The sequence below is a fragment of the Cebus imitator genome, unplaced genomic scaffold (assembly GCF_001604975.1).
Source record: "Cebus imitator isolate Cc_AM_T3 unplaced genomic scaffold, Cebus_imitator-1.0 Scaffold526, whole genome shotgun sequence".
Taxonomy (NCBI): domain Eukaryota; kingdom Metazoa; phylum Chordata; class Mammalia; order Primates; family Cebidae; genus Cebus; species Cebus imitator.
In genome coordinates this window covers 1,292,624-1,310,484 of record NW_016107841.1, presented here as the reverse complement: position 1 = coordinate 1,310,484, position 17,861 = coordinate 1,292,624, and the positions used below count along the sequence as shown (strand labels likewise).

The 17,861-nt window shown below is 50.2% G+C and overlaps 1 protein-coding gene across 6 annotated transcripts in view; it reads left to right on the top strand.

Annotated features, from left to right (window-relative positions):
• ANK1 (ankyrin 1) overlaps positions 1-17,861 on the top strand; it is a 116,488-nt gene that overhangs the window by 33,102 nt on the left and 65,525 nt on the right. For all 6 annotated transcript variants that reach the window (XM_037733462.1, XM_037733460.1, XM_037733461.1 and 3 more), the window contains exons 3-13: positions 708-806; positions 6,991-7,089; positions 7,629-7,727; positions 8,991-9,176; positions 10,386-10,484; positions 10,991-11,089; positions 11,389-11,487; positions 14,749-14,946; positions 16,625-16,723; positions 17,117-17,215; positions 17,762-17,860. In XM_037733462.1, coding sequence (XP_037589390.1) covers positions 708-806; positions 6,991-7,089; positions 7,629-7,727; positions 8,991-9,176; positions 10,386-10,484; positions 10,991-11,089; positions 11,389-11,487; positions 14,749-14,946; positions 16,625-16,723; positions 17,117-17,215; positions 17,762-17,860 — 1,275 coding nt within the window. The remainder of the gene's footprint in view (positions 1-707; positions 807-6,990; positions 7,090-7,628; positions 7,728-8,990; positions 9,177-10,385; positions 10,485-10,990; positions 11,090-11,388; positions 11,488-14,748; positions 14,947-16,624; positions 16,724-17,116; positions 17,216-17,761; position 17,861) is intronic.

Below are 17,861 nucleotides of genomic sequence, written 5' to 3'. Positions count from 1 at the left end.
CCTCCTGAGTAGCTGGGATTACAGGCACGCGCCACCATGCCCAGCTAATGTTTTTGTATTTTTAGTAGAGACGGGGTTTCACCATGTTGACCAGGATGGTCTCGATCTCTTGACCTCGTGATCCACCCGCCTCGGCCTCCCAAAGTGCTGGGATTACAGGCTTGAGCCACCGCGCCCGGCCTCATACTGATTTTTCTATTGAGGAAATCTGACAGCTGGGTGGTTGGTGGTATTCATTTCTCATATGACCTTGCTTCAAAATTTAACATCTTATCAAACATATGTCTATCTCTACAAGTGTTTAGGATGCACTGATGTTACCGCTTTGCTTTTCCTGGTCACTGCTGTGAAAATTAGCTAGCGGTTGAAGCTATACAATTTTAATTAAGTGGGCTGCCTAAAGCCTGGCCACGACCTGAATTCCAAGGTCACTGTGGGTGTTGTGAGAGCTCCCTGCGTAATTCACATCTGGGAGTGGCAGGCCGGTTCTTGCCCTGCCTTTCCTCCTCTGCTCTGTGGTGACCTGAGGCGTGAAGGGGAGGCTGGGTGGCCCTACCCTGTGCCCCTTCCAACCCCTAGACGCTCTCCACTCCGTCCCTTCAGTGCTGTGCACACCTCAGGGCTGGGAAGGGGCCTGGGCCCCCACTGGGACCGGGAGAACGCACCATATGACTAACATGCCCTTCCCGCCTCTCTGCTCTTTACAGAATGGGTTGAATGGCTTGCATCTGGCCTCTAAGGAAGGCCATGTGAAAATGGTGGTTGAACTTCTGCACAAAGAAATCATTCTAGAAACAACAACCAAGGTATGTCTCACAGGGAGTGGGGAGCTCTGCATGGAAAATTCAAGTTTGTGAGTCCTTCTTTAGAAACCAGTCCTTCAGGAGAGACCTCAGGCTTGCATCTGAATTTCTCTTATCCTTCCAATCACGTTCTAGTTATCTGAATCCCTGAAGCCACCTGAAACACACCCTGTGTCCAGAAAGACTCAGTGGACCTTTATCCTCATCACTAGGTTACATGTCTAAAAACAGAGCCCTTTCCTGGTGGCTTTGTGCTTTCTCAGGGTCCTTGACTCTAACTTAGTGTTCAAGGGCTCTGGAAGCGCCAGGCAGGTGCCTGGAGTCAAATCCCTGCAGACACACTTCAAACACTGCTACCCGGGACGAGTTACTCCATCACTGTGACGCCTCAGCTTCTTTGTCTATAAAATGGAGATTATAGTACTCAGTGGCAGGGTTGGTATGAAAATTGATGGCATACATAAGTGCCTGGATGTATGTATTGGATGGATGTAGTTACTGCTTATTGGATGTATGTATTGATTATTGGATGTATTGACTGATTATTGATTCCTATAGCAAGGAATCAATAAATACTAGTGACCGTGTTGTTACTGAGGGTTGTGGAAAAGAATCCAGATCTCTTTCATTTCTCCTTCTCCAGCAAGTCTTCCTTGTCTGGCCACAAACTGATTTCCTCTCCTCACTAATGACCTGGAGGCGTTTGGCATGGGGTGACGTCAGGCATCCACAGTGATGTATTTCATTCCATTTCAGTAGATTGTAAACACCAGTGACTCAACTTCTGAAATCCCAGAGTCATGAAATTGATACATCTATAGATTGCAAAATAACTTTTATTTCTTACATGACATGCATCTCATTTATTAAAGAGGATGCAGCCAGCAATTAAAAATAAAACGAAACAGACCAGGTGCAGTGGCTCACGCCTGTAATCTCAGCACTTTGGCAGGCCAAGGCAGGTGGATCACTTGAGGTCAGGAGTTTGAGACCAGCCTGGCCAACATGGCGAAACTCTGTCTCTACTAAAACTACAAAATTCAGCTGGGTGTGGTGGTGGGCACCTGTAATCCCAGCTACTCGGGAGACTGAGGCAGGAGAACTGCTTGAACCCAGGAGGCAGAGGTTGCAGTAAGTCCAGATTGCACCACTGCACTCCAGCCTGGGTGACTGGAGTGAGACTCTATCTTAAATAAATAAATTAATTAATTAAAACAAAGCCAGGCGTGGTGACTCATGCCTGTAATCCCAGCACTTTGGGAGGCCAAGGCGGGTGGATGACCTGGGGTCAGGAGTTCGAGACCAGCCTGGCCAACATGGTGAAACCCCATCTCTACTAAAAATACAAGAATTAGCCAGGTGTGGTGGTGTAGGTCTGTAATCCCAGCTACTCGGGAGGCTGAGGAAGGAGAATCCCTTGAGCCCAGAAGGTAGAGTTTACAGTGAGCCGAGATTGCACCACTGCACTCCAGCCTGGGTGACAGAGACAGAATCCCTCTCAAAAATAAATAAATACAATATAATAAAATAAAGCGAAACAAAAAATCATCTCCATTTGCTAACTGAAGTATTGTTTTCTCTTCTCTTACCTCCTCTGCTCCTTTCCCATGTTTTTCTTCTGGAGTTCTTTCCCCCAGACTCTTGTTTTCCATTTGCTGTTGATTACACGTGGTCTCACACATAACCTCAATTTCAGTTCCATGCAGCAAACAGTTTGCCGCCTTTCAAGCAGAGAACATAGAAGAACAATATGTAGAGAACAGATATAATTTATGGTTATGAAGTGAACTACCAAAATATTATGAACGTAGAATCATCTCTTGAGGTAAAATTCTGTAATTTTCATGTCATTTCCTAAACGTGAAAAGATCTTATTGCACTTATGGGTAAAATAAACTGAGTTGCTCTTTCTGACTGGATATGGGGTATTTTTTTCCCAAACTCCACGACAAATTCCGATTGTTCCCACCCTGCTTCTTGTGTGGATGAGGGGTGCGATTCTTTTCTCTGCACACTCCCACGTATCTGGCTGTGAGCTGTGCACCATCTGACCTGGCTGGCATGTGCTGGAGCATCTCCTTCCCTGGCGTGCCCCCAAGTGCTGCGGAAAGACGAGGCTTCAGTGCTTTGACTATTTCCGAATTTCCTCCCCAGGTTGTGATTTTGCAAGTGAACACTTGGTGTGTCTTTTTTATTTTTAGAAATTTTCTAAGCCAACATGGCTTTGGAATGCCATCCAAAGCCATGTTGAGAGAGAGGGGAAAAAAGGTGGAACTGAAACCGTGGGCTGGGGAAGTCACAACAGATCGGGGACTGTGACGGGACTCCCAGGCAGGAGGAAGATGAGAAAAAAGAAAATGAGTAAAAAGCCAAAACCAATTTAGACTCCTAAAATATACTTAGAAATTTTAAAAGCATAAAACAAATGCATTCTCTCCCCATCCTCCGATCTCCAGCTCTTAGAGACTGGAGCTCAGCACCTAAGCTGTTAACGAACAGAGACAACTTTCATCTCTACTGGAGGAATGCTTGCTCTCTCACTCGGGGTCCCTCTTCCCCTTCCTCTTGCGTTCACTCAGCACCCAGGCAGCCATCCTTCCTGCTCTGAGCTCTGTGAGCCCCTGAAAATAGAGAAGTTGGGTGTTTGTGGAGCAAAATATAGCTAAGTAATTTTTCCTGCTCCTTTGAGGCCATGTTCTTTCATGTTGAGGGAGGGGCAGAGAAAATAGAGGCTCACAAATCCCTTTTCCTGTGACTCTCACGACTTGGGCCAGGGGTCTTCTTGAGCCTTGCAATGTGTGTGCAGATAGGGGAAAGGAGGTCCACTTCCAGAATTTTCCCTGTGTTCTTATTCCTCACTTAATGCTGCCCTTGGCCCACGGGCCCAAACGAAGATCCGTAGCCAGGGTTCCACTGCTGATGAGCTCCCCAAACAGAGAGGCCCTCCCCTCCTCCTGGCGTAAGGAACGCTCTCATATAATTGGATTTCAGGCAGGAAGGGTCGGATGGAAAGAAACATTTGATGCGAGCCTCCTGGTGTCTCTGAGGCCTCTGTGTCTCCATGCTGGCCAGGCCTGCTTCGCTCATGCCCAGATGTGTGTGGCCAGTGAACGAATGGGCCCGGGATGCCTCCTTCTTTTCCATGGGAGCCGGAAGATGCCACTTGGAGCTCAACATCCTGATGTCTAGAAAAGTTTCTGGTGCCAGCAGCCCTGCTCCATTGGGTACAACAGATGCCAAGCCTCTCAATGGAAGCTCTTTGGACTTCTATGAAAAATTATTAATGAGCTTCCAGACTTTCGTATCTGGCATTTATTCTTCAATGGATACTTGAGGAAAAACCTTTTTCTTCATCAAATAGAACTTGAGGAGAAATCAAAAAGACAACTTTGGGAGGCAGCAGATGGACCTGCCTGCCCTTGCCCTCCGCCTCGCTCCCCCCAACCCCACCCAGGCTTTATGGCTTTTTATGGCTTTTTTTTTTTTTTAGACAGAGAGACTGGGTTTCACTATGTTTCCCAGGCTGGTCTTGAACTCGTGGACTCAAGCAGTCCTCCCGCCTTGGCCTCCCAAAGTGACGGGATTACAAATGTGAGCCACTGAGCTGAGCCCCAAGCTTTATGCTTGAATTACCAGGCAGAGTACAAGAAACAGACCTGAGCTGCTCCCAGCCCCCAGGGCATCCTCATGGGGCTGCCAACTCCACCTGAGGAAGCTGGGTCAGCAGCAGCTTGGGGGCCACACAGCTGGGGCCCAGGCTGCTCCCTTCCATCTCAGTGAGGAAGCTTTTCCTCCAGGTGACAGGTGCCTCTGGGCAAGGACAGAGTCTGAAGTCCCTGCTTGTCAGTTCTTAAGTTTCTTGAAATGGATCAGTTAGTGATTATGTAGTTTAGTAAAAAGAACTACATACTGTTTAAACTCTAAAAGTAAGGTCGTTTGAGATATCTGCTCCTTAAGTAGTGCAGGGACAGATGGATCTGACCATGTTCCCATTTTCTCCAGTCACCCTATTTGACAGAAGCATGGAGTGGAGCCTGCCCACCTCCATCCCCGAATCCCTGAATGGGGGCACAGGTTCAGGGCACCAGGGGAGTCTACTCCCAGAGGCAGTGCTGACATTCTGGTCCAGGACCCCCAGGGGCTGGCAGGAGCCTGGCTGGAAGGCTGTGGATATCCCGGGAACAGACGGAGGCTGCTGGTCCTGTCTGCGAATTGTTGTTAAATATCCAAGGAGAATCCAGTCAAGAAAACCTGAGAACATTAAACTCATGTTCTCAGGCCGGGTGCAGTGGCCCAGAGCTCTGAGAGGCTGAGACGGGAGACCAGCCTGGGCAACAAAGTGAGAGGCCATCTCTACAAAAAATTTAAAAACTAGCCTGGTGTGGTGGCACATACCTTAGTCCCACCTACTCGGGAGGCTGAGATGGGAGGATCACTTGAGCCCAGGAGTGGGAGGCTGAAGTGAGATCTGATGGCGCCACTGCACTCCAGTCTGGGTGTCAGAGTGAGGCCCCCAATTCTAAAAAAGCAAACAAACAAAAAACTCACTTTCTCAGGACCTGCCCTATTTCTCACTCTCCGCTATGGGTTTTTATCTTTTACAAAGTTTAAAACAATTACGTGCCTTGTTTTCTTCTGGCGTTAATTCTCTCCAGCTTTCCTCTCCTCTCCAATTTGGTGACCCCTTACTTATTACATTTCGTTACTAGCATGTTGAATATTCTTTGTGTTTTCCTTGGCCAGATTGTGTTCCATTTATTTCCTGATTTTTCTTCTCTTCCCTGCATACATTATGGAACTGGTCTTATCTTTCCTTTTCTGTCCGATACTTTCCTCTCTCCTGCCTCCCATCTCTTTGTCCCGTCTGCTGTAGTTGTGGTCTGTGGGTACCCCTGTGATGGTGCCAGAGGTGTGGGCCTGAGGGACCTGCTGGCCTTTCCCGGTGCTCACAGGCCCCTCGGTGGGCTGTGTGGCCTTGCAGCGTTGCAGGCTGAGTGGAGCTGCAGGTTTGCGGAAGGCCAGCTTGCGATGAGCCTTCCAGTGTGTGTCCCGAGGGACACCAACACGCTGTCCGCTGGGAACAGATGACACACCCACAAAGCAGATTAGGTGTTCGGAAGTTGTGTGTGTTGGCAGGGTGTGTATTTTTCTTTCCAAATTATTTTTCTTTTATTTTGAGGCAGAGTTTTGCTCTGTCACCAGGCTGGAGGATAGTGGCGCAATCTTGGTTCACTGCAACCTCCGCCTCCCGGGCTCAAGCATTTCTCCTGCCTCAGCCTCCTGAGTAGCTGGGAATACAGGCACGCGCCACCACACCCAGCTAATTTTTGTATTTTTTAGTAGAGATGGGGTTTCACCATGTTGGCCAGGATGGTCTCGATCTTTTGACCCCATGATCCGCCTGCCTTGGCCTGCCAAAGTGCTGGGATTGCAGGCGTGAACCACCGCGCCCGGCCCAGAATTATTTTTCTTTTATAAATTTTTTATGTTTAATTATTATGGATATATAATTTTAAAAAGAGTTCCTTTGACATGGCTGCACTCTCCTTCAACTGCACCTGTCAGTGTCACCTGCCCCTTCCTGCTCCACTCCTATCACACCAGCCAATGCTGGAAGTCTTCTTTTTAAATGTTTTTCTTTTTACAGATTTAGGGGGTATGAGTGAGCTTTGTTCCATGGATACATTTCGTAGTGGCGAAGCCTGGGCTATTAGTGTGGCCATCACCCAAATATTGGGCATCGCACCCAAAGGATAATTTCTCATCACCCCCACCCTCCAAGTCTTCAGTGTCTGTTACTCCACCCTCTGTATGTCCACGTGTGCGCATTATGTAGCTCACACTTACGAGTGAGAACATGCAGATTTGACTTTCTGTTTCTGAGTTGCTTCATGTAAGATACTGGCTTCCAGTTCCATCCGAGTTGCTACAGAAGACCTGATTTCCTTCTTTTTATGGCTCTTGCTGCATTATTCTTCATAGAGAACAGGTAGAGTTTCCTCCTTGAACTTTCAGTATGATTTCAGGATGTGTGAGGGGTCAAGCACACATATGTGTCCTTTGTACCCCTTTTGGCCATGAATAAAGCCGCTAGGTCCCACAAGCAGCGCCTGTCCACAGACCTTTGCTGGCCCCAGAGCAGGCCCAGTGGGAAACCGCATCTGTTTCCTTCCCCTGTGTGTTTCAGAAGGGGAACACGGCCCTGCACATTGCGGCCCTGGCCGGGCAGGACGAGGTGGTCCGGGAGCTGGTCAACTATGGAGCCAACGTCAATGCCCAGTCGCAGGTAATGGCTCTCTGGTCTGGACTAGAGGATGTTGCCTTTCCGCATGTGGTTCCTCTTTCCTGCTCCGTCGTGGGTCCATTGGCGGCCGTGTTAACATACACGCATGGGGCAGGGCCTAGATTTCTCAGCAGTGTGTCTCGGAGCAACGGTGAAGGCGTCCTTAGACCGCATGTCCTAAGCAAGGAGGGGTTGAGTTGTTATGGACCTAAGCCAAATCATATGTCCAGTTATGGCTCAAGTGGGGAGAGAAGCTGGGGACTGGGGGAATGAGGCATGGGGCGCAGCATTGATGAAATCGATGAGGAGTATGACAGCTGAAGAGACTGGCCTACGGTGCTGAGGGGAGGCACAGACCCTGAGGCCTTTTGTAACAATCCCAGGAACGCTAGTCACCGTGACAATGAATTTCCTTAGGGGGAGTCAGGTGGGAGGAAATGGGTTGAAGAGAGCACTGTCCTCCAGATAAGAGGACATTGCGTTGGCGTCGGCCTCTCTCACATTGTGGGTGGATGCTGATGATGTCCTCTCTTGGTTTACAGAAAGGTTTTACACCCCTGTACATGGCAGCACAAGAGAACCACTTGGAAGTGGTTAAGTTTTTACTGGAAAATGGAGCTAACCAGAATGTAGCCACGGAAGTAAGTACCTTGGAAAAATGTCGTCACCACTGGAAGTCTCCCAGATGTACCACCTTGCTTCAAGCGACACTTTCCTGGGAAATGGTTGAGGTGCATACACACCCAGGACATCAAGATGGATGACCATCAGCTCGATGCACTAATTCTGAGTACTGTCGGGCTCTGCAAGGGAGTAATGACAAATCGTGGGTCTCGAGGAAGGCCCAGACATGTACCAAAGAAATGATGTCACACTTAAGGGTGTCATTCCCACTATGGCCAGCACTTGTAACTAGAGGGAACAGGCAAAGTGCGTGCGTGTATGGCTGGCAAGTTTGCATTGGGCCGTAATGAGAAAGGCTGTTGCCACAAAACCACCATCCTCTCTTGGACAAGTCACCTTAGCTGTGCTCCTGAGTCTTGTTGTTGATGAAATGATGAAATTAGACTAGATAGAGCCAAGGAGTCTCCTGACTCTTAACTTTGGATGGTTCAATGACATGACTTTGCTATCATTCCATTTTATCAGTTCACTGGGTCCTGTAGTACGTCCACAACTGAGGGAATTAATAATAGTAGCTCATGGTCAAGCACAGTGGCTCATGCCTATAATCCCACTGTTTTGGGAGACCCAGGTTGGAGGACCACTTGAGGCCAGAAATTTGAGACCCTGTCTCTACAGAAAAAGAAAATTAGCTGGGTGTGGTGGTGTGTGCCTCACTCCTATCTACTCGGGAGGCTGAGGTGGGAGGATCACTTGAGCCCAAGAGGTCAAGGCTACAGTAGGCCATGATTGCACCATCGCACTCCAGCCTGAGTGGCAGGCGAGACCCCGTCTCAAAAATAAAATAATAATATTAATAGTAGCTCAAATTGAAATCTCAGGGCCCGGTGCGGACTCTGGCCTTTGGTCGGTGTTCATAATGTTCTGCCTTGTCAAGGCACTATCCTGGCACCAGCAGATGGGGTGAGAAGAGGATCAAGCAAAGAATCTGAGCAGTCAGAAGTTTCTTAAAACAGTCAAACTGGAAGCAAATTATAAAGGAAAACTAAATGAATGCTAAAGAAAAATGCGGCAGGCTCTGTGAGATTGCAGAGAAAGAAAGTGGAGGCAGAAGGGCTTTCAGGGAGGAGGTGGCATGGAGGATGAACTTGGCGATGAAGAGGGCTTTGGTGGAGGGAGGTCCTTCAGGCTGGGGCTGCTGCGTGAGCCCGAGGGGCCAGGGTGTGTCCCGTGTGACAGCCTCAGCCAGTCAGAGCAAAGTGTTTTCCTCCTCTGGCCAGGACGGCTTCACGCCTCTGGCGGTGGCCCTGCAGCAGGGCCACGAGAACGTGGTCGCGCACCTCATCAACTATGGCACCAAGGGGAAGGTGCGCCTCCCGGCCCTGCACATCGCGGCCCGCAACGACGACACGCGCACAGCGGCGGTGCTGCTGCAGAACGACCCCAACCCCGACGTGCTTTCCAAGGTGAGGGCGAGATGGAGGGAGGATCCCTGGGCCGCGGACGCCCACAGGTTCAGGGGGCTCCGTGCACACCCAGAGACTGCCCACGCAGGAGCCGCGAGCTGTGCGCACGGGGCCGGCTGTACGCACGGACTGCCCCCACCCCAGGACGCAGAGGGGCCCCTGCACAGCCCCCCTCTAAATCCCTGGCGGATGCCCAGACACGTGCTCTTGGTGAGCAGGGTTGGGGGTGTTTCCTGTTGCTCCAGGTCATCTGGCAACGTGTCCTGGCGGACAGGGCGGGTCACCCTGGAACCCCGGAGGCGGCCTTCCTGACGCCTTCATCTCTCCCCTCCGGCTGTGCCGTGGGAGAGGGAGGAGGTGTGCAGGGCCGGGGTTTGGAGAACGGAGGTCTGGGACCCTGCACGGTCATCTGAGTGCGCTCTCCGGTGTTCAGAGGCACTGCTGATCTGCTGTCTGTAGGCGGAGGCTGCTGGTTCTCTTTTAGTGGAAATAGATTTGCTGGAGTTATTCACAGTCCGCTCCTGCACACCCCCTCCCCCCTTCCACCCACCCAAAGCCTCCGAGTTTTGTCTGGAAAACAGCTGGGTGGGGTTAGGCATGGTTTGAGGTTCTGGAATAGAATGATGACAATGGACGGAGGCTGAGGCAGGAGGATGGTTTGAGCCCAGGAGTTGGAGACCAGCCTGGGCAACATAGTGAGATCTCACCTCTAAAATAAAACAATTAAAATTAGCTGGGCATGATGGTGCTGCTCACCTGTAGTCCCAGCTATTGGAGACGCTCAGGTGGGAAGATTGCTTGAGCCCAGGTCGGGGCTGCAGTGAGTTGTTAGCACACCACACTGCACTCCAGCCTGGGTGACAGAGTGAGATCCTGTCTTAAAACAAAAACACAAAACAAACAAACAAATACCACAGCCCCATCATACTTTCATTCATGAATGAAAATCTCTGCTGGTGATCACTCTGACAAACGGACCCACAGAGTGTGAGGTTAGCATATAATTCGGGTCACTCAGAGCAGACACCCAGCTTTTGAGTATACCATGCCACAGAGCCTCTCTTGAATCCCCAGCAAATATTCCCACCCATCAAAATCTCCTTTGTCTGTAAGGTCCTGTCGCCCCACCCACGTTTCCAGCATCCCAGGGCTGATTCTGAGATAGAAGTAAATCACATATGACACCTTTCTCCCCCTGTTGTGCCCCAGACGGGATTCACGCCCCTGCACATCGCGGCCCACTATGAGAACCTCAACGTGGCTCAGTTGCTCCTCAACAGGGGAGCCAGCGTCAATTTCACACCGCAGGTAACTCTGGGGCAGGTGCGCCCTCGCTGTCTTCACTGGGGCCTGGAGCTGGCAGGTGCTTCTGCCTCTGCCTTGGCACCATGGGTTTCATCCCAGCTGCAGAAGTGCCTATGGGTCAAACAGCCCCGCTGTCTGGTCAGGCTCCTTGCTAGCAGGTTTCTGATCATCCATCCACCAGTTTCTTTGCTTTATCTCAAGAAAACCCTAAACTGCATTTGCCCATCCTAGAAGTGGGAAACCTGGAGGGCAGAGAGTGATTTCCAAATAACTGACGTTCCTGCAGTCTGTTATGTTGACGCTGGGAGGCGTGGGCTCTGTTGATGGGGTGGGATGACCCATGCTGTTGGCAGGTCCTTACAGGTTTTGAAATGTCTTAGGCTAGAAGTGCCCTGACAGTGCTGTTGCAGGGCTGGAGGCTGGGGGCTGGGGACACAGGGAGCGGGTGCACAGCAGCTGCATTCCAGGGAAGGATGGCGCGCCCTGACTGTCCTGCTTCCTCCCTTCAGAATGGCATCACGCCACTGCACATCGCCTCCCGCAGGGGCAACGTGATCATGGTGCGGCTGCTGCTGGATCGGGGGGCCCAGATAGAAACCAAGACCAAGGTGGGTGCCAGCAGGCTCCGCCGCTAGGCAACGGGAGGGAGTTCCCCCCTCACAAGCTTCACCCAGAGCAGCGGGCCCTCAGTGACCTAGTTAGGGATGCACCACCACCCTCTCAGAGCCGCCTGCAGCAGTGCTGCGTGCAGCGGGAGGCGATAGTAAAACTGTGCTGAGGTCGAGCTGGTGCTTAAGGAAACGTCAGCACTTGCGTGGGCTGGGATGATGCCATAGTCGGTCTTCTCTCCAAACGGCCTCTGATAGCTCCCTTTTGGGCTTTCTGTTTTTGACTCTGTCTTTTAAAGGACGAATTGACACCTCTCCACTGTGCAGCTCGAAATGGGCACGTGCGAATCTCAGAGATCCTGCTGGACCATGGGGCACCAATCCAAGCCAAAACCAAGGTGTGTGCTTCCTTCCTGTGAGGAGCATTTTTTAGGCAGGGCTCCAGGTCCAACAGACCTGGCATCAAATCCTATTTCTGTAAAGTAGAGATGTTAATACTGCTACATGAGATAGCACCTTTGACATTTATTACAAGACCTGACACAGGAGGCACTCAGTATAGCTCTAATTCCTAACTAGATCAGGGTCAGCAAACTTTTTATCTAAAGGACCAGGTATTAGACAGTTTTAGGCTTTGCGGACCGTAGTCGCTGTTGCAATGATTCAACACTGTCATCGTAGCAGAAAAGCAGCCACAGGCAATATGCAAACTAGGGGCCATGTTCCAATAAAACTTTATTGACAAATACAGGTGGCGGGGCATATTTGACCCACAGATTGTATAGTTTGCCTAGTACTACTCTAGATCAATCCCCACGTCTCTTTTCCTAGCTTCAGAAAAGACAGGCAGTAAGTACTCTGAGAAGTCTTCAGAGCCTGGGCCAGACTAGAGCGAAGTTAAAAAGGACACGGTTTTTCTCAAGCTTCATTACAGGCCAGAGAAAATGCCTATTATGTGGTTCTAACGTGAGGACTTGAGTCTTCCAGGGGCAAAAGCTGTTGGCCACATAGTGCTGCCTGAGCCTGCTCCAGGTCCTTGCCCCATGAATTGAGCTGTGTTCAAGCAGAGCAATGCAGAAGCCGAGTCTACTCACGGCTACCCAGGAGGTTTCCCACGAGCAGTTCTGTCTTAAAATGATGGCTTAGTCTATACAGTCAGTAAAGCTGATTTATTCCCGACACATTATTACATTCTGTTCTGTAGAGCTGTCATTAGTTTGAGTTATGATTCACAGTCCCCACACTGGCTCTCGCGTATGTGTGTGCTGTTTCATAAGGGTGTCTTCTACTAAAGCAATTTATTTCTCATTTATCCCTCCATCCTCGGCTGATTTGCTGTGTGACTTTGAGCATGTGTCTTGCCCTCTCTGTGTTTCAGTCTCCTCATCTGGAGAGTCCCCACCTTCTCTCTCCTAGGATTGTTGGGACGACCATGTAAGACAATGTCTTCAAAAGCATATCTAAAAGTAAACATCCTCAGCTAAGCAAAAACTGAATTGCCACTATCAGTTAGATTATTAGGTCAGGAAATTCCCAACATTTTTCCAGGAGTGCTGTATTTAAACATAATACATGGCCAGAAGTTAAGATTTTTTTTAAAAATTATCCAGATCCTTAGAATGGGACTAAAAAGAATGCTTATGAAAATTCTTTGCTGAGAATGCGTGACTTTTCAATTGGGAACTGTAGTACGACCATTCTGAAATGAAAGTGTAACTAACTTAGTTCTGTCTGCCCTAACAAAGAACCACATGCTGAGTGGCTTAAACAATAGAAACTTACTGTCTCACAGTTCCAGAGGCTGGAGGGTCGAGATCAAGGTGTCAGCAGGGTTGGTTCTTTTTTCTTTTCCTTTTTTTCTTTTTTTTGAGATGGAGCCTTGCTCTGTCACCCAGGTTGGAGTGCCGTGGTGTGTCTCCACTCACTGCCACCTCCCCTCCCAGGTTCAGTCAATTCTCCTGCCTCAGCCTCCTGAGTAGCTGGCATTGCAGGGGTGTGCCACCACACCTGGCTAATTTTGTATTTTTTAGTAGACACGGGGATTCACCATGTTGGCCAGGCTGGTCTGGAGCTCCTGGTCTCAAGTGATCCACCTGCCTTGGCCTCCCAAAGCGCTGGGATTACAAGTGTGAGCTACAGTGCCTGGCCAGGGTTGGTTTCTTCTGAGGCTGTGAGGGAGTATCTTTTCCAGGTCTCTCCTCAAGGTTCTGGTGGTTTGAGCACAATCTGGTGTTCTTGGCTTATAGAAGCATCATACTGACCTCTGCCTTCATCTTCATGTGGCATTTCCCCACTGTGCGTGTGTCCAAATCTCCCTGTTTCTAAGGATGCCAGTCATAGATTAGAGCTCACACTAATGACCTCATGTTAGCTCATTACATCTGCAAAGGCCCTGTTTCCAAACAAGTCACATTCTGAGGTCCTGGGGGTTAGGAGTGCAGTATATGAATTTTATGGAAACTAATTCAGCCTGTAACACTAACATCAGCCGTCATGGAACCTGATTTGTGGCTTCTTTGATAAAAATCCTCTCATTTCCACTTTCTAAAAGCTGAAGTCCCAGGTCCTGAGCTCCTAGCCTTTCAAGGCGCAGTTCCAGCCTCCTCTCCAGCCCGGCTCCATGCTTGCCCACCTTGCCCCGCCTATTGAACTGCATGGAGGCCCCTGGGTTCCCCTAGGGTAGCTGCCTCTGTGGTGTTGCACACACTGCTCCCTTCACTGGGATGTTCTTCCCCTTTGGTCCTCCCGGTGCACTTCCATTCAGCTCCCTTCAAGTTCTAGCTCAGGCCTCACCTCCTCCCTCCCAGGGTCCCTCGTTCATCAGGGACACCATCCATTTGAGCACCCCTCTGTGTTTTGATCATCTTTCATCCCGCTTCAGACCACTGAAGAAAACACCATATCTGTCTACAGGCTCCCTTGGGCCAGGGGTTATGTCTGTTCTCTTCTTCTTTCCCCAGAGCCTAACCCATACCAGGTACATGTTAATCGCCTGATAATTATGTGTTGAATTAATGTCTGAATGAATGAATGAGTCTCCTTTCTTTAATGTTTTTTTAAACGAATTGCTGTCTGAGAAACAGGTGTCCTTAACAGAATTTTCCTTAACTGAACAGCATTTGATAGGGGCAAGGAACACAGCGATTTACATCCAAGTTCTATTTTATCATTCATTCATTCATTCAAAATCACATAATTTAAGGGCCATGATATGTGTCACATGCATGTACTGGGCACTGTGGGGCATTTAAGAGAAATATTAGGCTCATTCACTGATCTTAAGAGGTGTATAAGTAAAGAGAAAAGTTACACTCCCCTGAAAAGTTAACTATGAATATAATTGGGAAAATATAAGAATAAGGTCTGGGCGCATGGCACAGATAAGGAAAGCCCAGAGGCATCTAGGGTGGTCAGGGAAGGCATTCTGGAAGAGGTGGGTCTGCTGGAGATGGCTTTGAAGGCTTGGCCAGGTGGAAAGGAGAATGTCTGTGGTCAGAGGCCAGCAGGAGCATGGAGGCCAGGGTGAGCCAAGCTCCCTCCGGAGCCTTGTGGAAGCATCATGTAGGGAAGAAGTAGGGAGTAACATTGGAATCATCCTGAACCTCCATACTCGGTCCCCAGAAGGCTTTGTGATTGTTTGTGTTTTCCTCTTTATCCAGAACGGCCTGTCCCCAATTCACATGGCGGCTCAGGGAGACCACCTCGACTGTGTCCGACTCCTGTTGCAATACGACGCAGAGATAGACGACATCACCCTGGACCACCTGACCCCGCTCCATGTGGCTGCCCACTGTGGACACCACAGGGTGGCCAAGGTCCTTCTGGATAAAGGGGCCAAGCCCAACTCCAGAGCCCTGGTGAGTGGGGGGCTGCTGCAGAAGGTACGGAGGGGCAGGGCAGGCTGGGGGCGGGGCAGGGCAGGGCAGGCTGGGGGCAGGACCTGGTGAGTTGGGGTGGGTGCTGCTGCAGAAGGTGTGGAGGGGCAGGGCAGGCTGGGGGCAGAACCTGGTGAGTGGGGGGCTGCTGCAGAAGGTGCGGAGGGGCAGGGCAGGCTGGTGGCGGGGCAGGGCAGGCTGGGGGCAGGACCTGGTGAGTGGGGAGCTGCTGCAGAAGGTGCAGAGGGGCAGGGCAGGCTGGGAGCAGGACCAGAGAGGCATGGTGGGCCTGTGGAAAAGGCGGCAGGTGCCCGGAGCTCCCCGGATCCAAGGCCTGAGCAGTAGGGTGTAACAGCACAGGCCCCTGGGGGCCTGGTATGCACCCCTCCTGCTCCCTCCACTCCACACTCAGCTGGGTATTGATCCCTGCCCCAGGTGACCAGGCCAAGGTCAGGGGTGAGTTTGGGCCCAGGAGACTGGACTCAGGAAGCATCATGCGTGAATAGGTATGTGAGCTCGGGGCGCCTCTCCAGTGGAGCCAGGCCCGGAGCTGAGTGATTCCTTAGAGGCTGCGTGGCTTTCTGAGCTACTTTGGGGATGAGTGAGGTGACTGGAGCTGAGCATCCTTCATCCACAGAGGGGCTTACAGTTCCCATGGCACTCTTATAGAGGGAACTCAGGCCCAGAGCAAATCCCTCCTGTGGTTCCTCTGCCTCCTTCCCAGGCCAGGGTCTCCCAGGGAGGTCCAGAGATCCAGTAGGGCCGCAGCTTTGCACTGAGCATGCCCGTGACCACATCTCCCCTCTGCCCCTTCCCAGGGCAGCAGAACTGAGGGGCAGGATATCCTGCAGAGGATGGCTCATTCATTCATTCATTCATTCACTCACGCGCTCCAAAAAACTTTTACTGAGATGTGCCCGCAGGCCACATACCATTGTAGGGGAGTTGAGATTTCCCAACCTCAGGACTATTGACATTTGGGGTCAATATTTGTGGTCCTGTATGTTGTAGGATATTTAGCAGCATCCCTGGCCTCTACCCACTAGGCACTCATAGCTCTCCTTCCCTAATTGACAATAAAAAATGTCCCCAGACATTGCCACATGTTTTGGGAGTGAGGTGCAAATGATGCCGCCACCTCCCCCCATGCTTGAGAACCACTGCCTTAAGTGAGTAAAGCACGGAAAAAATCAGGTGAAAACAGACACACATTTCTGCCCTTCAGAGTTTACATTCAGAGTACATCACACTTTAGAGCAGAAATCCATTTCACTAAAGATGATCAGCGGTTTCAGGGAAGAGGGAACATGATTTGCTTCACAAAAGTGCTCTTTTATTGTAAATTTACCCTTGGGGGCTTTAAACAGCAGGATTTTTTAGTGCATCCAAAAATATGAATAAATTTTTAAAAAACATTTATAAACAACATGTTCTGGAGCATACCTAGTGCATCCAGTGAGAGCCACCTGTCTTTTACATGATTTGCATTAATTGACATTACAAGACTAATCAATTGGCATTCATTCATTCATTGGTCTGTGAGCCTCTGCTGGTGGCCTGGGCAGCAGCTGCCTTTTAGAGCAGCAAGGTGGTCTTCTGGGCATTCCCTGGGCCCATGTGTAAGCTCCTGCTTGTCTGTCTCCTTTTTTGTGGGCTGCAGAATGGCTTTACCCCCTTACACATCGCCTGCAAAAAGAACCACGTCCGTGTCATGGAGCTGCTGCTGAAGACGGGAGCCTCGATTGACGCTGTCACCGAGGTAGGAGAGACTGCAGAGGAGCCTGGGGGCAGGCCTGTGGTCTCCCCCCAAGCCACCTTCTCCAGGCGCCACTCTGTAGCTTTGTGTGACTGCAGGGATATGTGTGTATGCAAGCCTGGACTGCTCGAAGGAACGAATCAGGGGTGACTAAGACATGAGTCAAGTCTCATGGAGCTTTCCAAGATCAGACACAATTTTTGCAAGTTGTAAGAGTGGGCACGAGTTGCCCCACAGTAATTTTTTCTCCAACCATTTTCTTGGAAGCAAACCCACCTCATTTAGCTCCCTTTTCTTGGAAAACCATTTGTGAAAGCGTTAGATGCCGTTAGGTTCTTTCTTCTTTGGGGAAGCGGGAAGACTCCGCTTATCTCACTCCACCCTTGTCTGTTCCAGTCCGGCCTGACGCCTCTCCACGTGGCCTCCTTCATGGGGCACCTTCCCATCGTGAAGAACCTCCTGCAGCGGGGGGCATCACCCAACGTCTCCAACGTGGTAAGCCCTCGGGCAGGCACGGGCTGGCTCCTCTAGACCAAAGGCCCAGAGGGCAGCTTTCGCTAGTGCTCCCAGGCCTCCTCTCTGGGAACAGAGCTACAATTCCCAGAATAGCCAACATTCAGACTGGGGGAGGACATCCCTGTGTACTGACACTTTCCTGATTAAATTTCTCACACATCCATAAACCTTGGAGGTTTTGTTTTGGACAATAATTTTGGAACATCTATAAGTATTCACTGAGAATACATTTACATTTTTGAATATTCATTAGCTCTGGGGTTTACTTAGTATACCTAGAATACACAGACACACGCTTGCACTTACATACACGCATGCACCTGCACGCATGTGCACACACGTGTACATACATGCATGTGTGTGCACACATGCATACACACCAGGCTAAAGAGCTGCGTGCTGGCACAACTCCACCTCTTGGACAAAAACCCACTCAGCCACTCCAGGCTGCACTTCCTAGCTCTGTGAGTGTCGTTTTGGATAGCAGGCATGTATGAACAGTTCTATAATTTGGTTATTTTATAGAAAGTGGAGACCCCACTACATATGGCAGCCAGAGCTGGGCACACGGAAGTGGCCAAATATTTACTCCAGAACAAAGCCAAAGTCAATGCCAAGGCCAAGG